Here is a 20,424-nt window from a genome sequence, read left to right as displayed (position 1 = left end):
CCCAGAAATACCACCCACTCCTTCCACAAAGACTTCATATACACAACACACACACACACACACACACACACACAATCTCTCTCTCACTCCACTCCATGGGAGCCAGTGACATCACATCTTAACCTCAGAAGTTTGTCAAATCTCCACACATCATACATCTCAATCCAAAATCTCCACACACCAAACACAGAAAAACACACATCTTGCATTATACAGTATAAACAAAAACATAATATACAATAACCATACATACCCCACACCACATACATATCCTACAATACATACACACTCACACAGACAACATACAAATACACACAACAGAAATACCGCTCATACACACACACACACACACACACACACACACACACAATCCATCCATCCGTCCATCCATCCATCCATCCATAGATACACACACACTTGTACAACTTACACACAGACAACATACAAATACACAACACAGAAATACTGTCATACACACACACAATACATACATACATACATACACACACTACACTACACTACACTACATGGGAGCCAGTGACTTCACATCCTAATCTCAGAAGTTTGTCAAGTCTCCTATAATCAGCGGGTGCTGGAAAGTGGGGCTACTTTGTGAAGAGTCCTTCATTCACCACAGGAGAAGAACCAAGATCAAGTACACAGGATAGCTTGCATTTGTATTGCTCTTCAAAAAATGCTGATGATCAGAACCCCCAGGGGACACCCATGGCCCACTGCGCCACTGAGCTGTGGCACTCAGTCTCCTCACCTTATCCCTTTGAGGGTTTCTGAGCACCCTGAGTCATTGTGTCACTGTCCCAAGACCCAGCATGGAACTGAGGTGATCGGGTGGCCCCCAAGACAAGCACTGATTGCCACGTGCCGCTAAGGCAGGAAGTGGCTCCTTACCTTTGCAGGTGAAGCACTTGATGTGGAAGTGTCTGGTCTGGACCCGAAGCACCTCCCCCTTGCATGGCTCCCCGCACTTATGGCAGTGAATGACAGGCTTCTCTGATGAGTGGGGAGGGTCCTGAGGGTGGGCCACTGAAAGAGAAGCAGGGCACCGGTGAGCAGAAAGCATTCTTCCAAGTGGGGCTGTTACGGGGGTCACTATAACTATGATCACACATTCAATCTCGAAGCATGACTTGGGCATCGGCCAGGCCACCATGAGATCAGACAAGTAAGGCTGACAGATAAGACAGTGGTGCATTTCATGGGCCTTGGGGAAAACATGACACTTGCTCCTCTGTGGAGTCTTTTGTCTCCCTCTCCTCCCCAACTCTTCTGACTCTCTACCAGGACTTCTGAGCAATAGGATGTTCCAGTCTGTTTGCTTCTTTATTTTGGACGGACTTAGAAGTCCCAGATTGTACAAATGCCAGACAGAAGGAAAGACGTTAAGTGTCCATCCAGACCTGCCGTGGGAGAGAGGTGACAGCTTCTTCTCTGCACCTGCACTCCTTCCTGCCCAGCTCCCCAGGACTTAGCAGAAGGCTCATGCATCAACTGTTGTTGTTGTTAAGTGTCGTTGAGCAACCCTGTGAAAGACCTGAACACTTGCAGAACGTTCATCATTTCTCTAAGTTCAGACGGTTTCTGGAGGCAAGCTATTTCGGAAGTGGATGCCACTCCTGCTTCAGGCTTGTTTTAATTGGGGAGCTCCACCAAACACCGTCCATCATGGGTAACCATTATTGCCTTTGACACATCAGTGTCACAGTGTTTAGCATCACAGCAACCACGAGTTACCTCTCTGTACAGCAACTGGACACACCAGGGATATATCACTTAGAAGAATGTTTCACCAAAAACAATTAAAACATGCAACTACTTACTTATTATCAGTACAATTTTTTATTTATTATCACCTGACCTGAATCAATTAGATGGAAACTTCTGGTGCTTTCGAAGGTACTCCACCAGAAAATAATTTCTGATCTTTGGCGACTCATTTAACCTACTGGAGGCCAAAAACGATCATTCGTTGCACACTGTTTCTGATAACTTGCAGACAGTAACGAAAAGAAAACAAGTAACCACATGACTCTGGAGCTCAGTTTCTTCTTCTGGAAAATGCAAAGGATTGTTCCAAAGGATTTCTAAGGTCTCCTTAGCATAGCAAGTCATATGATTACGTTTATAGGGGTTTCCCCCTCCCTCTTGGCTTCCAGACTGTGGCCTTCAGAGAATGGAAGTGATTAGGTTTGCCCTGCCCAGTAACTGAGATTAGGAATCTTAGCCACCGTTTTACAGAGGACCAAGGGTGAAGACAGAGAGAAAGCATCATAAAGTAATCAAATGTTTTCTTCTAGGATACAGTTCTCCCAGCCAGAGGGCTCAGCTAGGTGTTATTTGCGATCAGCTTTCTCTCCTGCTTTGGGCTACTCAGTGAAATAATCGTGTGATAATACATTTTAAAACCAGACAAAATGTATTGCGTAAGTACCTACATGAGCAGGATATGGGATGAGAAGAGAGATCTTAAAATTAATCAACCAACACAAAGAACAAAGATAATTTTGCTTTTTTCTCAAATGGTGGAAGTGGGTTGGAAAGGGGAGTTGTGAGCAGACCTTCCTGAAATTCAATTTACAAGGTACCTTCCAGCAGAAAGCTCAATGTACACCATGGGTATAATTACTCATTGTTCCTCCCCAACCACTGTAATAGTCTCATTTTGCCTTGAAAGCATTTGGACAAGACAGTCCAAATACTCCATTACTAACATTCTGAGAAACAAGGTTCTTCTTGTGAGAGTTGGCCTTGGGGCAGGTATAGTTTCAGGGTAAATACCTCACGCACATTCCTTGTTTAGGTCTCGAAGTGTGTCCTGCAAAGGGACTGACGCTGTGGGTCATTTCCTTATCTACCTGCTGACATCTCTAGCAGAAACATCCATTTACAACAGAGCTCAGTATTAAGATACTATCCAGAGACACCAAGGAGGGGACCCCTGCACCAAGATCACTAAATGGCCGTTTACTTTTCAAGTGACTTTTCAAGGTCAAAACTATTCACCTGGACATCTGAAAAATGTTTCCCTTAACCACACCAGCTTCAAGTACTAGAGGAAAATGAGAAGTACTTTTTGGTAGGGTTCTGTCTTCATTTTAAAAAGTTAATTTCTGTTTCCTATGTAAAGCCAAAAAAAGTTGAAGTTGCCACAAATTTTACTTTACTTGTATCCACAATCCTTTGACATACTTTGGGCATTTTGCAAGGAGGGACCAGTCCTTGGAGAAGGACATCATGTTTGGGAAGGTGGAGGGACAGTGCAGGAGAGGAAGACCCTCGATGAGATGGATCGATTAGTGATTGGGGTCACTGGGAGTAGGTGTGTCGGGGACAGTGAGGTTGGCACAGTATAGAGCAGGGTTTAGCGCTCTTGTACATGGGGTCGCTATGAGTCACAAGTGACTCAACAGCACATAACAACAACAACAACAACCACAATCAATACCAAGGAAGCAACAGTGAAGAAATCAAATTATTTGATTTGGATAAATATGCTATCAAAGCTCTCTTTACAGGGTTAACGGCCAGGAATGTTGGTTTAAAGACCAGGAGACGCCTGACTCGAGTCATGGCATTTACAATTGCTTCAGGTGCATGTGAAAGTTGGACAGTGGAAAAGAAAAGTCTAAAGAAGAATCGATTCCCTCGAATTGTGATGTTGGTGGACAGTGCTGAACATCCCATGGACTGCTAAAAGAACAAAAAAAAGTCTATCTTGGAAGACATGTGGCCAGAATGCTCATTAGAAGCAAACACAGTGAGCCTTCGTCCCACATTTGCGGTCCATCTTATTGGGGGAGACCAGTCTCCAGAAGAGGATACAGTGCTTGGGCAAGTGGAAGGTCAGTGAATGGGAGGAAGACCCTCAACCAGATGGATTGACACAGTGGCTCGAGCAATAGGCCTGAGCACGGCAGAGACTGTGAGGCTGGCTGGGGACTGGACAGGAGTTCCTCCTGCTGTTTATAGTGTCGTGAGGAGACGGAGCAAACTTGCCATCCAAACAAGGGCGCTCTGGCGGCTTAGTGGGAAGGAGTTGTACCGCCAACCCAAAGGCACACAGTTCTAATCCACACACCTCTGCTCTGCAGGAGAAAGATGGCCAAGTCTCCTGAGATTTACTGCCTGAGAAGATCCTCTGGAGGGTCAGCTGTGCGTCAGCTCCAGTCGGGTGGTACATAACAACAATGTAAGAATGGAGGACTCCCTGAGTGGTGTAAACAGTTAATGAACTTAAACTGAAACCAAACTCATTGCCATTAAGTTGATTCCAACTCCCAGCAATCCTACTGGACAGTGTAGACCTGCCCCATCATGTTTGCTGCAAACCTTTACAGAAGGTTATAAAACCTTACAGAAGCACACTGCCACGTCTCTCATGAAGCAGCTGGTGGGTTCAGACCACTACCATTTCAGTTAGCAGCCACCAGGGACCCCTTCATGCACTTGAGCTGCTAAGTAAAAGGTTGAGGGGTTCGATTCCACCTGGAAGCTTCTTAAAAGAAAGACCTGGGATTTACTTGTGACAAATGAGAACTGAAGAAAGTAATACAGTAATACCTGTGAAAGCTGGAACTGGCATACAGGCCAAAATCCCTTAACCAGAGAAAACACAAATACTTTCCACGAAACAATAGGAAAATGGTGAGATATTAAAAGAAAATGTGAAAGACCTGAAAAACAAGGCAGGCCCCTGAGTTCTGGTGCTGGCTACCAAGTCCCGTACTGGAAGGCAGAAACCTGTTTTAGCTGGGTATTTCTGTCATCACAGGAGACTAGAGCGAGGGCTACATGGTGGAGGGGACCTGGGGGAGGGTTTGTAAAACAATGAAAGAATCTTTTCTTTTACTTTTCCATAATTTTTGGACTCATGTACTTATAACTTGTTAGTCAAATTTGTGTCTTCTAGGTTGCAACACCCCCATGATACATCTTCAAGGATATGAACATGTACAGCCAAGCACAATCAATAAGAGTGCATCTAAATTCCAAAATCAATCTCCATAATAGTCTATGTGTTTCCTACTGCCAAAGGGGCCCTTTAGAGTAGTGAGAGAAGATCTTCACCCTGAAACCCACAGCGTCCCTTTTCAGCAGGAAGTAGCTAAGAGAATATGCCATCCCCTTTTCCTTATGACTCAGGGTGAAGTCTCTCTCAGGGAGGAGTGATAGGGAATGGCAAAGGATACACTGACAAAGAAGATTAATCAGAACTGGCTTTGACAAGCACTGTGGCATTTGGACAAGAACAAACTGGGAGGAGGGTAGAGAGAATAGTGCAACAATGAATGAGTGGAGGCCCAAAATCTCTGTAAATGTTTATGAAAATTAATAAAATATAATAAAAATTAAAAAAAAAGAAAAAAAAGAAACCTGTTTTAGGTGCTTACACAGAAGTGATCTGAGGTGTGTAACATCATTCCCACTTAACAGATGAAGGAGGGGATCCTTGAAGAAGCTGAGTAACCTGCCTAAGTCACAGTAAGTGCAAGTTCAAAGACCTGCCCAGGTTTTTTCTGCCTCTGAGAGCTTATATTCTTCCCATGTGATTTGAATACTTTTGAGTTGGCCAAACTCTGCAGCCAAACTCACACTCAAGTGCAGTTCTAAAAGCAGCAGCTGGGACTTGGCTTAGAAAGAGAACACACACGGTGGACTTGATAAGACACCTTATATCATGCCACGGCACCTGGTGATAGTCCTCAAGGTGTCTTGTCACCCTAACCAGAGCGGCTCGTGCCACTTGTTAAAAACGCAGATTCCAGGGAGCTCTGGTGGCCTAATGGCAAGAAGGTGGGCACTGCAATCCCAGAGGTACGCAATTTGAATCCACCAGATGCTCTGCTGGAGAAGGAGGGGCAGTCTCCTCCTGTACCAGTCAGATCCGATTTGATGATACACACACATAAAAATAATAAAATTTAAAAAACAAACAAAACAAAAAAAAACCCGCAGATTCCTCAGCCCCCTTTGAGCTGGGTGGATGTGGGGGTCGAGGCTTCTCATGTGAGTCTTGCACATCCTCAAGTTTAAGAATGACTTTTCTGGCGAGCTCTGGTGGTCTAGTGGCAAGAAGCTGCACTGCAATCCAAGAGGTGCACGGTTTGAATCCACCAGATGCTCTGCTGGGGGAAGGAGGAACAATCTCCTTCTGTACCAGTCAGATCTGATTTGACGGTACACACACACAAATAATAAAATAAATTTAAAACAACAACAAAAACAATGACTTTTCTCTGGAATTCCAACACCACGTAAATCAACCACAGGGAAGAAATACGTTAGACCATGCACTTTAGAAGCAATGCGAGAATTCAGTGAGCCTCCTGACTCCGGGGCACCTTTGGATAAGAAACTCTAATCCCAGCCAGGCAGTTTCCCTTGACGCCTGAATTTTTCATAGCCAGGCAAGCGAGCCATGCTGAGTAATGATGAGGGAAGGAAAATATCATTTCACTTCTTGGCTTTTCCCCTTTGTCTGAACAAAGGTGCCAGCACGAACGCTGGCACCAGCCGTAAAGGTCAGTCTCAGGACCAGCTGTGGAATTTTGCAAGCTTTTCCCCTTTGGGAATATATATTACACTGCAGAGTCCTCCATGCCCAGAGAGGAGAGGAGACTCATCATGCTGTTTCTGCTTCTGCCTTCCACACGAGCCGAGGGAGACGCAGAGCAGAAAATCCCACCTGTGACAGAAAGGCTTGTTAGGAGCCATCGAGTCATTTTCACCTCGCAGGGACCTGACGTTCGACAGAACAGAACGTCATCCAGTTCTGCAAAACCCTCACAATCACTGCGGTAGCCACTATCTCATACCAGAGACTGATGGAGTCCATATAGAAACACTCAGAGAGGCTATCTTGTCCCACCTCCAATCAGTGCAGACCAAAGAATCTCCTACGGCCGTTGACAGCTTGGCTACTTCCAAATCCGGGTTGCTGGCTCAGTTCCACATTTTTGAAATATGCTGAGTCAGCTGCACCCCAGCTATGATCTGAAATCAGTTCTCTTCTGCCTGCCCGCTGGCTCTGCTGTTGGTTTTCACTCATTTGATCCATCTTCCAGAGCCTGGGTGGGCCCTGCTTGTTCTAGTGCTGGGGAACCGAGGGGCAGGGGGCTTCGATTCCTTGCCCATGGTTACCGGTGCGTTACTGGCTGTTAGGTAGAACGCCCAGGCTTTCCAACTCCTCTACTGTACCAAGCTGTCAGTGGTTGACCTGGCACCCGCAAAGACATGGTTCACATCTTCATGGTCCAATGATTTTGCTGCTAAAATATGAGCGGTCCAACGAAAAACCAAAAGCATGGTTTCACACCTTCTGAACAATGAAGAAGCCCATATAAGGACTCAACAGTTGATTTACTTAAAAAGGGAAAAGTTGTCCTTCCAGGGCCAAATAGCACGTTGAGAGGGACAGTGCCTCCTCAGCTGGAGCTCATAGGCGAACTGGATGGCTTTGGCTCTCTTGCAGGGGTAAGAAAGTCAGATCAGCCTCATCTCTAAACGTGGTGCCTTTTCTTACCTTTCCTCCCGGGAAGAGACTTGCTACTGTCTTCAAAAGCTCTGGTGGCCTCCCAGTAAAGAGTCGTGCTGCCAGTTCAAAGGCACAAGGTTCAAATCCACCAGCTGCTCTGTGTGAGAAAGATGGGTAATCTCTTCTACAATGTATCGCCTCTGAAAACACGATGGAGGGTCAACTATAACTTGGTTCTGGCTTGTTAGCACCTAACAACAGCTTTAATACACAGGCTACCTGCCCCAAAAGGGGCTCCCCCTGTAGGAGAGGCCGACCAAGGATGAACATCGCTTCCACATTACTGAAGTCCCGGAGTGATGCAATCAGGTATTTAGTTGCTAATCAAAGAGCTGGAGTTCTGAGTACACCTGGAGCCTCTTGGAAGGAGGGCTTGTGTTCGACTCCTGAGACATGATTCGCTGATAACCCCTTGGAGCTCAGTTCTGCTCTGACGCATACGGGCTCTTCTTGGTGTCAATCCAACAGCAGCTGGGTTTGGTTTTACCAGTCACATTTCCGTTGTTTCAACTCAACGGAGACATATGGGAAAAACAGAACTAAAAGAAAGACCTGATATCTGGTTGGACTTGGGGTAGGCAACTGAAGGCAAGTGGGAAATCTAAGATCCTCCTCGGTTGTGTAAGTCGAAATGCAAAAGACTGGGAACTAACAGAGATTTCAGGACAGAGACCAAAAGTTCTGTTGTGGCTGTGCTCTTTTCTATTAACAAAAATTTTAAATAATTTTTAAGTTAGCAAATCAGTTAATAACCAAAAATAAAGAGAAAGTTAAAGACAGCTGTGGCTGAGTTGGAGAGTTAAGAACCATTATATATGGGCGTGTTGTTTTTAAAATGCATCTTGGCTATCGAAGGTGATGGGATGTAAGATTGTTAAGGGAAGCTCACTGATCTTCTATGTCCCTACACAGGGGCCATACAGGCAGGAAGAAGAGTGATATAAAGATTAGGTAGAGACCCAGAGTCCTCCCTTCACACCCAGACTCAGCACCATCCTGCACAAGCTCCTTCCATCTGGGAGTCAGACCACAGAAGCAGACCACCATGGACAGAACCTCTAAGAAAGCACATCTTAGCAGATGAAGATCACAAGCCGGTGAGAGAATCCTCAGTATGACCTTCCCTCCTTCCAAGTTCACTTCCCTCTCAAAGCACCATTATTACTCCCTAACCAGCCTTTGTGTCTGCATGGCATTGGACGGCTTTCAAATCCTTTCTATTTTACATCATTTAGCTCTTACAAGAGCTCTATCAGGCAGGAGGAACTGGTATTGTCAACTTCATTTTACTAGTGAGGAAACTGAGGCTCACAGGAACGAATGACTCACCTAAGGTGACGGAGTTGAGAAATGCAGAGCTGGCAATGAATGAATGACTCTGAATCCCCCTCTAAACTCCTAATTGTATACAATCACAATCCTCTAATCACCAGCATCTGAAATCGCACAGTCATCCTGGACTCCACCCACTTCCACCTCCCACTAGATTCTGCCAATGCTCACGTGTTACTCATCTCTCCTCTCACCGCACGAAACCTCTTTTCTCCAACTGTGATGCATTTTCCCCTCTCTGGCACAAGATTCCTTCCTCTCCATTGCAACTGCAAAGAGCAGCTCCTTCCAGAAGGCAGAATAGAACTCCTTAGCTCTCATAGTCTAGCAGTAAGAGCTGCAGTGCCTACCCAAAGCCACACGGTTTGAATCCAGCTGCTGCTCTGAGGGGGAAAGATGGACAAAGTCCTCCCATGCAACTTACTGCCTCTGAAAACCTGCTGGAGAGTCACCTATGAACTGATTTGGCCTCAATGGGACATAACGATAACAACTCCCCAAGAGTGGACAGCAATGAAGACTTCCTTCCAAACAGTACAGTCTGGAAAGGAGGAGGGGAAAACACACTTCACTGACCGTCCTACTTCAGTCAGGTGGTCAAAGTTAACCCTGATATGATGCGATGTCAGTGACACCTTACCTCTGCAGGAATTGTCCTCAAAAGCCCATGATAACTCCACTGGAGCCATGAGCAAAATATTGGACAAATTCCAAGTGTAAATCCAACAGTCTACAGACTATCTGATCAGTACTCGGGTTTTTGGTGTATTTGTTTGTTTTAATTATTTTATACTGGTTTACTCACAAAGTTCATACATATATTGTTTTTCACACCAAGTCTTGCCCATTTCCTTTACCCACCCCTCTCTCTACCCGTCACATTGTGGGCCCTATGATGACCCCCCCCCCGACCATCCTCACCCCTCTGCTCCTCCCCTCCTTCCCTCAGATCCTCATACACGTTTTACCACTTATCTATTTCTACAATAATGCTGACCAGTCCTCTTCAATGCTGTCAACCATCAAAAGCAAAATCTGAGAAACTGTCGTAGTCAAGACGGAGTCTAAGGAGGCGTGATGACCAAACGCAACGTGACATTCTGCATGGGACCTTCGACCAGGACAAGAGCATCAGGTGAAAACTAAGGGAATCTGGTAATGTTTCCGTATTGGTTCATTAATGAACATAAACTTAAAAGAACTTCTTTCTAATGTAGGATGTCAACAGTGAGGACTTCATGCCACATGCGTGGAAATCCTCTGTGCCATCATCACAATTTTTCTGTAAATCTGAAGTTATTCTAAAAATAAAGCTTATCAAATACAAGCAAACAACGACTTTTAACAGCTCTCCCATTCTTTTTTTATTTTTTTAATTTTTTTTTTTTTATTTTGTGTGCGTGTACCGCCAAATCAGATCTGACTGGTACAGGAGAATATTGTGCCTCCTTCTCCCGCAGAGCGTCTGGTGGATTCGAACCGTGTTCCTCTGGGATTGCAGTGCAGCTTCTTGCCACAGCTCTCCCATTCTTGACTCAGCATGTCTAAAGCTTGTATAAATGTCCAACTCTCCTCTCTTCAGGCTCATGACTATGTCCTGGTCTATCACCCTCATCTTTCCCAGGACCCTCACTCATATTGTACCCGCTGCATTGCATGATCTCCTTTCCTCACCTGTCCTAACCTAACCCAGAGGGCCCGGCACAGGTCCTGGCTCTTTCCTGAGGTGTTCGCCATGGCTTACATCAACCAAAGCCTTCATTCTCCTCCAATGCCTCCATCACAGAATAACTAGCTTAATTTTCTCTTTGCATCTTTGTTTAACAACGTAACAATTCTAGACTTAGAAAAATGCAAGTTCAGTGGTCAACTCCTCCAAACTTCTGGCATAACTCTTATTTCAGATCTCAACTCTCTCTACTTTGTTGTGTTGCCAACTCTATACTTCTCATTTCAAATTTTGAATCAAAGAAATTACTATTATACCCCAAGGATACTACTGAGCACCACACACATGAAGTTAAACAGTTCTCAACTTATTACATCTCAGTACATAACACGATCACACCATTATTTCAATAGAAGATGTAGAATTTATTGAACACTTACTATGTTCCAGGCCCAGTGGCAACTGATTTATGCCTAAGCATAGAAAATTCTCACAATCAACGTTTTGGGGATCTCTTTTATTATTTTTTTTTTTCACTAGCCAAAGAATAAATCAAGGCTGATGGAAGACAAATACTCTGTCCAAGATCCACACAGCTAAGAAGCAAGTGAACTCTACAGCTGAAGTTTAAAATCCAGGTTTATGCCCGGCCTGGAAGGCAACCAAGCTAGTGTGTAGTTCACAGCTTGATTGTGACTACACAGCTCAGACATAGTCAACATCTGACTGTACCATCATTTCAAAGGTAAATAAAGAGAGGGGGAAAAAACAACATTTCAGACATGAAAAGAAAGTACTCCTGGCTGCTGCAATTTCTGGGACAAACACTTGTAGAGTAAGACTGAGGCGGTCAGCAAACACATCAACCGTCAGCACAGCTCTCCCCAGAATCCCAGCCCGAGCAGAGCTCTGGACTGGGAAGCAGCCTCAGCCTGGGACTGATCACAAACTGATGCTCTGCCGAGCACGCTGATTTCTGCAGAAAGACGGGAATGCGGTTCCTGCGGGCCCACTCTGCAGCGGCCGGCTCACTACCTCTTTTCTTTGCTTCTCCGCTGTGGGTTCCATTTATTCCATTGTAAACACACATCAGAGAGTTCGCAGCAGCCTGCTACTCCCACGGCTTCTCCCCGCCTCCTCCTCTGTCTTTATGCTAGAAAGGCACTAGTATTGAGCCTAAGGAACAACACAATTCAAGAGTTAAAATAAATGCGCAGGGTGCTTAATTTGCAGTTTACCTAGCAGTCCGTTTCCTGCTGCGGCAAGTGGTAGTTACGTGGAGCTGCGTGCTGCTACCCTGTCATTAGTTGTCCAAAATGATCTTTCTCTTTAATTGGCTTCCCGGGCCCCATTTTCTCATACCGTGTTAGTTTGGTAATCAGGATTATTACTGGGCACAAAGCGTGGGCTCCCTTGGCACACACACCCCCAGAAGGCGGCCCATGCGATGACTCTGGCTCTCTTGCCACCTGCGGCTTTCCGCTCGGAAGATGCTCGGACACTTGGTTTCCCTTTTCTATGCCAACCCAACAGGTCTCTGCGTTTCCTGCAAGCTTAAAAAGACACTGTCAGCAATGGGTGCGCTGGGATCCTGGTTAGATTACAGACACAGTCCCGGCTCAAAACCAGTTAATCTGATTCCCTACAAGGCAAAGTGGCAGCAGGATTATAATAATTCAGCAAAGGAGCTTCTCCCCTGTGAATGGCCTGAAGCGCCAACCCTGACCTGCTACACCTGCCTTCTCCCCAGACAGGTCGGTTTGGAAAGGATTTTTAAATCAGCTGGGTGTCTCACCCTCCACCTCCTAAATGAGTATCTCCATGGATACGTCTTTTTTCATGGGGTGACTCATAAGCCACACCCTTCCTTCACACACAGCCCCCCAGTGTTCTCTGACGGGGCTCAATAATTTCATATTAGAGTCCAGTACTTTGTAGACAAGCCCCACCTCACAGCAAGCAGGTAAAAAGGACTTTGGACAAGAGGTGAGGAGGCCTGACTTCCAGTCTTCCTTCCCATCCAGGAAGCTGAGGCTCAACCACTCAGGCTTGACCTCACAGGGTGGCAGTAGGGACAATGTGAGGTCATCTCCTTGTGGCAGCTCTTGTGGCACCAGACTGGCCCTCAGATGTCCAGTGTCAGCTGAATGTAAAGAAGAGACACTGAGATAAATTCTGCAATCAGGAATTTCTGAAGTATTACAGAAATCCCTTCTGAAACATGAGCCTTACAAGGCCACCCAGGGACCTTACGTTGTCCCTGCATCAGCGATTCCACTTAGAAACAATAAACCGAGCCAAGCCAGTGGGCAGTAGCTCCAGGCCTGAATGCTGCTGGCCGAGGATCCCATCTGTATGGACAGCCAGTGAGTCACTGCCCTCGTCCTACAGCTCACAGCATTCAGGTCCAGCCTCTCAGTCAGAGGTCAGCTTAGGTATGTCGACGACAGCTCTGCCTTGTTAGACATCCAAACACTTTGCTGTTGTCGTGCTTGCTGAGACCATTCGCACTCAGTGAATCTACGGGACGGAGCAGAACTACCTCACAGGGTTTCCAAAGCTGTAACCCTCAGAGGCCCAGATCACCAGATGGTTTCTCCTGTGGAGGGGGTGGGTGGGTTCAAACTGCCAACCTGTGATGTCGCAGCTCCACGCTTCCCCTGGCTGTGGGGTCCCTGCATGGTGTGCAGGAGTGGGTAAGAGCGTCAGAAGCTTCCCAGCTGCCTTTGTCTTTTCTTTTTGCCAGAATCTACTCAATTCCCCAAGACACACTAGAAATCATTAACTGAGGATGGCTAAGGAAGAGGGATACTAGGGATGGGAATGAAGTAATAAAGTAAAAAGAGAACAGGCATATATTAGGATGGGTGACGGGAAAGGTATAAAGAATTATTGGAAATCAGAATTTGTGGGAAATGTGCAATTGCATTGTGAATGTTGGAATAAATGTTACAGAACAAAATGTGCATAAATGATGGAATAAAAAATTAATTTGCTTTGTAAGCTTTCACTCAGATCACAATATTAAAACAAAATAAATGCCATTTAATTAAAAAAGCACATTTATGCTCATCAATAAAAGAAAGAAGCTGTGATATATTCACACAATGGAATACTACGCTGCTTTAAAAAACAAGGAACTAATGAAATATTATACAAAATGGGTGACCTGGAGGACATTATGCTGATTAAATATCTCAGTCATAAAAGGACAAATACTGCATAGTGCTACTATTGTAAAACGGGACGGACATTGGGGTTGGGAGGAGACTGAGAAAGATGGGAAAAATTGTGTACTGCATTGAAACAGATGAGGGAGAGAACTGTTTAAAAAGTATACGTGATTAGATATTATCATGACAAGAGTATAAAACGAAGGCTGCATAGTGGAGTGGACTTGGGAGGAGGGACTGTATAACAATAAAAGATTTTTACTTTTCAAAGAGAAGAGTGAACTGGGGAAGAGTGGTGGGCAGGGAGAAAAGTGCAACAATGAATGAATAGGAATCCAAAGTCTGTAAATTTTCAATAAAATTAAAAAAAGGGGGAATCGCATTTACATACAAACTAAAGTGAATGATTATGTGCAGAGCACTTCACCATTTATAGCTAGAGTTCAAATATATCTCCCTTGATATCATAACACCAAGTTATTCTCATGCTCCAGACAGGGAACCTGAACTTGAGCATCACTAGGTGAGTCTCTCGAGGAGAGATGGTTTGGAGCCTCTCTCAGCAGCTAGGGGAGACGCATGGGCAGCTCTTTTCAGCGTCACAGTCAGTGACTTCACCCTGGTAGCCTGAACTCAGCTGTGGTGAGGGCATTTACAATCAGGGCCTTCCCTGATCCTCTTTGGAACATACCAAGCCTGTTGAACATTTACCAGGATTCCACCACTGTGCGGCAAGGAGAACTGTTAGTAAAGGGAGGCATTTAGTACAGGTAGTTACGGCCTTTGCAGTCCCCAGGTGATGCGAATGGTTACGTGCTCAACGCTAACCCAAAGGCTAACCCAGAGGCTCGTCCAAAACAAACAAAACGGCTGGGATTTCAAGTCTATCATCAGGGGCCTTGGGGGAAAGCCGCTGATGCACCTCAGTCAGGGAAACAGAGCACAGTTCTGTTGTGGCGATTGTCCTGTTCTGATGGAAGCAGCCACAGCAGTCTGGGACTGACAGCTGGAGGGCTTCCTGGAAGAAGGGATGGAAGGGGCTCCTGCAGGATGGGCAGCAGGTGAACCAGTGAGGCGCAGAGGGAGCTGGCACAGGACTCACTTCGAGCCTGGGTACTGACTGCCACAGAAGGCACCCAGGTGGCATAGGGGGTTACATGTTAGACTGCTAACGGAAAGGCCTAGAAGGTGAACACACAGTTGTTTGGGAGGAGAGAGATGAAGCTGTCTGCTCACATGAAGATTTACAGCCCTGGAAACCCAGCAGAAGGACACCCCGAGTCAGCACCAGCTTAATGGCCATGGGTCCGGCTGGATTTGTTGATGTTGCAGTACAGAGGAAAGAAGGATTCAGTGACCAGCGGGTCACAGTACAGACGAGTCGGTCACAGCCTGAAGGAGAGGGTCACAGCAGAGGTGTCTGGGGTCTGGGCCACAGGGGAAGGACCACAGTGAAAGCTCTGGTCACACCAACATGGATGTTGTTGATTAAGCAAAGCAAGTTCATTTTCTTCACTAAGTCTTAACTTCCTCTTCTGAACAAAAGGTGGTAGATTGTTGCAGAATGTTGGGGAGGAAGGGAAGGCCTCTGGCCAGGAAAGATCGCCTAAAGATAAGTGCAAGCCTCCCAACGGCCTTTAATACGGGGTAGAGAAAGCTCCCCTGTGTTTGACTGTACCAGCTTGAGAAAGCTCGCCACCTGGGAAGACGGCTGCTGTGTCTGTTGAGCTGGGAGTGGTCCTCAGGAGGCTGAGGTTCTCCTGACCAATCTGCATGTTCAACGTCTGTAAGCTCACCCCATCTGGTCTTCCTGTGTATATACGTGCAAGCCCAATAAAATTGAGCTGGATTGACTCTCAGATCCTCTCCCAGAGTGGTGTATCTCTGTCATGCTTACTCCCATCAGGGTGTCGCTGTAGATTGCCGGCGAACAGACAGTGACAGTAGACCTTCCTTTGTCATGCATGTGGATGGACAAGATCATGCATGCCATCTCCCGAGCAGTTTTCCTGGCAGACCGCGAGTGTTTAAGGAATGGGAACCATTCTTGTTTCCATGATCTTCCATGAGGGAAAAGGGGCGAGTTCTTGTCCACACAGGCCTGGGAGCTCTGCCCAAACCCAGTGTGCTCAAGGCCAAGGTCTGCAGTCTTCTAACACTGCCAGGAACTGACACCTGCTCCCCTTGCAGCCAGTGATGGTGCAGCTCAGCCCGAGCATCTGACAGCTTCCTGGTGCACCCAACGGCTGCCTGCAGCAGTGGATGCAGCTGGGTGTATTTAGCAGCTTTATTGATACATAACCCACCCATTCAGATAATACAGCAGATTCCTTCTGTTCACAGGGATCTGCAGCCATCATACAATCTAATTTTAGATATTATCATCACTTCACAGGAAGACTCTAAACCCAGCATCAGTCACTCCCCAGCCCTCCCCTCACCCAGCCTGTGCAATGATGAATCTCCTCTCTATCTCTGTCCAGGCGAAGCAGCGGGTTTGATTAGGATCTGTTTGCCTCAGCTTCTCAGTGTTCTCATGCCAATCAGAAGCGACGAATGTGAGTACACAAACAGATACAGATCAGCCCAACACCAGTCACATCTCACCTTATTAACGTGTGAAATTCACCCTAAGAAGGTCCTATGTATGTATGCTTCACTGATACATTCCCACCTTGACAAATGTCCTTAGAATCATGTCATCTCTGCTGCCTTCTTGGGAAAGAGCTCATAAAGAGAAAGATGAAAACATCTGAATGAGATGTCATCGGGCCCAACTCACTTTTCACGTGGGAGTTTGCATAAACATCAGTTGCCTAGAGGTACGCCAACACCAGCATTAGCTCCAGAAATGTGCCAGGAGATGAGAGAGAACAGGCTCTTTCTAGAGGTACCTGCTCAGTCACAGAAACCGTGTTATGAGGGGTTGACCCGCTGCTGTTCAGTCAGGTCCCACTTACGTGTGTCAGAGTAAAATTGTGCTGAAGAGGGTTTTCAGTGTCTGGTTTCTCAGAAGCAGCTCACCAGATCTTTCTTCTAAGGGATATTGTTGTTGTTGTTAGGGGCTGTCGAGTTGAATACAACTACTATGAACAACAAATCTGAACCTTGTCCTATCTTGTGCTGTCCTCACAATCTCTGACACAGTTGATCCCATTGTGGCAGTCACTGTGTCAACCCACCTGGTCGAGGGTCTTCTGCTTGTTCACTCCCTCCACCTTCCCAAGCATGATGTCTCTCTAGTGAATAACCTCTCCTAGAAACACGTTCAAAGCATGTGAGATGAAGCTTCATCATCATTGTCTCCAAGGAGCACTCCAGCTGCACCTTCTTCAAGACATTTGTTTGTTCCTTTGGCAGTCCACGGGATATTCAGTGCTCTTCTCCAGCACAATAGCTCAAAAGCACCAATTCTTTTTCTGTCATCCTCTTTCATTATTCAGCTCTCAGATGCATAGCAAGTGATTGAAAAGACCATGGGCTGAATAAGATGTACCTTAGTCCTCAAACTGACATCATTGCTCCACAATAATTTGGAGAGGTCCCTGCCTGCAGACTTTCCCAGTGTGGTATGTCTCCAGATCTCTTAACTGCTGCATGGTTTAAAACAAGTAAATGTGTGCATCAGGTTGGGTCCTTTCTGCATACCTCTTCAATCTGTATTGTTGTTGTTATGTGCCATCAAATTGCCTATGACTCATAGCGACACTATGTACAACAGCCCTAAATCCTGCTCTATCCTGTGCCAATCTCATTGTCTCCGAAATACCTACCTCCATTTCCCCAGTCACTGAATCAATCAATCAATCAATCTCATTGAGGGTATTCCTCTCCTATGCTCTTCCTCCACCCTCCCAAGAATGACATTCCTGTCCAAGCAACATGTCCAAAGTATATCAGACAAAGCTTTAGAATCCTTGCCTCCAAGGAGCGGTCTGGTTTCACCCTCTCCAAGACAAACCTGTTTATTATCTTAGCAGTCCATGGTATATTCAATACTCTTCTCCAACACTATAGCTCAAAGACATCAATTCTCCTTCTATCACCCCTAGCCATTGTTCAGCTCTCTGATGCACAGCAAGTGATTGCAAAGACCATTGCATGTATCAGGCACACCTTAGTCTCCAGACTGACATTGTTGCTCTTCAGTACTTTGGAGGGGCCTCTGATAGCAGACTTTCCCAATGCAATTCATTTTTTATTTTCCTGGCTGCTGGTGCCAGGAGTGTTGATTGTGGAGCCAATCTGTATGCTGAACAAATTACTTGAGAAGCTAAATTCTATGAAGAAGAGCGTGACATCAGGATTGGAGGAAGACTCATCAATAACCTTTGTTATGTGGATGACACAACCTTCCTTGTTTAAAGTGTGCAGAACTTAAAGTGCTTGCCGCAGAAGATCAAAGACTACAGTCTTCAATATGGATTGTATCTCAGCAGCAAGAAAACAAAAATCCTCACCACTGAACCTAGGGGCGACATCATGGTAGCTGGAAGGCACAGTAGGTGGGCTCAAACCTCCTACCTTTCCGTTAGCAGTTGGATGTCCTAACCATTGCACCACCCCTAAACACTTAGAATGGATGTGGTGTTGTTGGGTTCAATTAAGTTGCTTTGAACTCACAGTGGCCCTATGTGACAGAGGAGAACTACCCCATGGGCTTCTGAGGCTGTAATCTTTGGGTATTTGGTACGACAGAGCGCCAGGTATTTTCTTCCCAGAGAGTCACCGGAGGGCCCTGAAGTACCAGCCTTTCACTTAGCAACCAAGTGCTTAATTGACCTCCAGACTCCGTAGAAAGAGCTTTCTGCATATAAACTTCTATGTGACATGTGAAAGTGGTATCAGACAATAATTGTCATTTGTGGTTGACTTGCTGCACTCAGCATAATGTCCTCCAGATTCAGCCATCTACCTGCTGGTTTGTGGATTCACCACTGTGCTTTATCATCAAGCATTCTTTCATTTCATGTATATCATCACCAGAATTTTTCCCCCAGTCCATTGGTTCTCTCCTTATTCCTTCAGGAAAGCCTTTTGATAAGCACAGATTGAAATCATTTGCAGTAATGAAGCTATGAAACATCCTTTAATGAGAATGAATCTGAAGGACGTTATTGTTGTTGAATGTCATAGAGTCAGAAGCAACTCAGAGCTGACCCTCCAGCAGGTTTTCAGAGGCAGTACCCTGCACAGAAGGAGAATGCCCATCATTTTCCTGTGGAACAGCTGGTGGATTTGAACAATGTGCCTTTGGGATGGCAACACAGCTTCTTACCACTAAGCCACCAGAGCTTCCTGAAGGATATTATACTCAATCACAAAAGGATGGATACCATTGTTATAAAGAGTCAAGAATTAACACGTAGAGAGCAATATTCTCTGACGGTCACCAGGTGTAGGAGAAGGGGTGGTGTTGGTGGGTGTGGAGAGATACAGTCTTGGGGACGGGATTTGGGAGCTAGGGGTTTCCCAATCAAGTACATCCAGCACAGCCACGCAGAGTCAGGAGCCTGGTGCAGGAACAAATGCCCCCCGGGAGCCCTGATATTCGCTCTGGGACCTTGGGATCTCAAAATCATAAGGTGAAAATAATAAGGGAAAGGAGAGCTGCTTTCCTTTCAAAACAAAGTAAAACAACAAAAACAAATTATGGGAAAATGGAAAAGAACACGGACAACGCTCCAAACGGGCATTAAACAGATACCTGCATTATTATAATTCTGTTAGTTTATGTAATTTGGGGTCTGCCATTGGGTGTGTAAGCAGCTTTTTTAGTTCTATTCTCATGACTGGCCTTTAATCATTTCTTTGTCTCATACAGTGGATTTTACTCAAATCTGTTTTATCAAGGAGTATTATTGTCAGTCTTGCCCTCTTTTGGCTGATACATTTTTTGCTGTTTTCTGATTTTTTTTTAACCAATATCTATCTTTGTGTCTAAGACGTGTCTGTTGCAAAGGTAAAACATATTGGGTCATGAGTTTTGTGGTGTTGTGTTCAATGACTCACCCACTCTCTGTCTCTTGACCGGTGCATTTAAACCATTTAGGTTCAGTCATATCACCGACAGATACGACTATGCTGCCTCCATCTTGTAAATTTTTTTTGTGTGGGGGTGGTCTTTGTTCCAGTTTTCATGCTAAATTATTTCTGTTTATAGAATTTCTCTTAATCTTAATAATATCACTTCAATATAAATGGTAGTATCTGCATTTTTATGTGTGAAGAAACTAGAGGTCCAGAGATCGTAAGTAACTTCCTCAAGCTGCACAAATAAAAAGAGTGGGACTGGGCTTTGAACTTGGGCCAGCTGACTGCAGGTCCTGCCCTCGCAGCTACAATACTCTAAGACTTCTGCGGGCTCAGGGTGAGGCGGTTGCGGGAGGGTTGAGAACCTTATCCCTCATTGTATTCTACTGTGATGGTGTCATATTTTTTTTTTTTATGGTGAGAAAAATTTATATTTAGAATTAGCCCGCTAGACTCAGTTTAGATGATCCCAATCTTGTTGGCAACGTCCAAAGCATCATAATCAGGAGCAAGTCGAACATAGGCCTTCTTCTCTCCATCAGGCCTTAGTTGACCTTAGTCATATCAATGTCATTGAACTTCTTTACATCTTGTTTAATTTTGTGCTTATTGGCCTTGACATCCACAATGAACACAAGTGTGTTGTTATCTTCTATCTTCTTCAT

At 45.4% G+C, this 20,424-nt stretch overlaps 1 protein-coding gene across 1 annotated transcript in view; it reads right to left on the bottom strand.

Moving 5' to 3' along the window:
* Window positions 1–20,424, bottom strand: part of ABLIM1 (actin binding LIM protein 1) — a 264,382-nt gene that overhangs the window by 194,574 nt on the left and 49,384 nt on the right. Inside the window, exon 2 of the mRNA XM_006879917.1 lies at window positions 910–1,044. Within this exon, the coding sequence (XP_006879979.1) occupies window positions 910–1,044 (135 nt within the window). The remainder of the gene's footprint in view (window positions 1–909; window positions 1,045–20,424) is intronic.

Source organism: Elephantulus edwardii, unplaced genomic scaffold (genome assembly GCF_000299155.1).
Source record: "Elephantulus edwardii isolate Elephantulus edwardi_28Jun2011 unplaced genomic scaffold, EleEdw1.0 scaffold00006, whole genome shotgun sequence".
Taxonomy (NCBI): domain Eukaryota; kingdom Metazoa; phylum Chordata; class Mammalia; order Macroscelidea; family Macroscelididae; genus Elephantulus; species Elephantulus edwardii.
The sequence above is the reverse complement of the archived record's forward strand: the minus strand, read 5'-3'. Positions and strand labels throughout refer to the sequence as shown.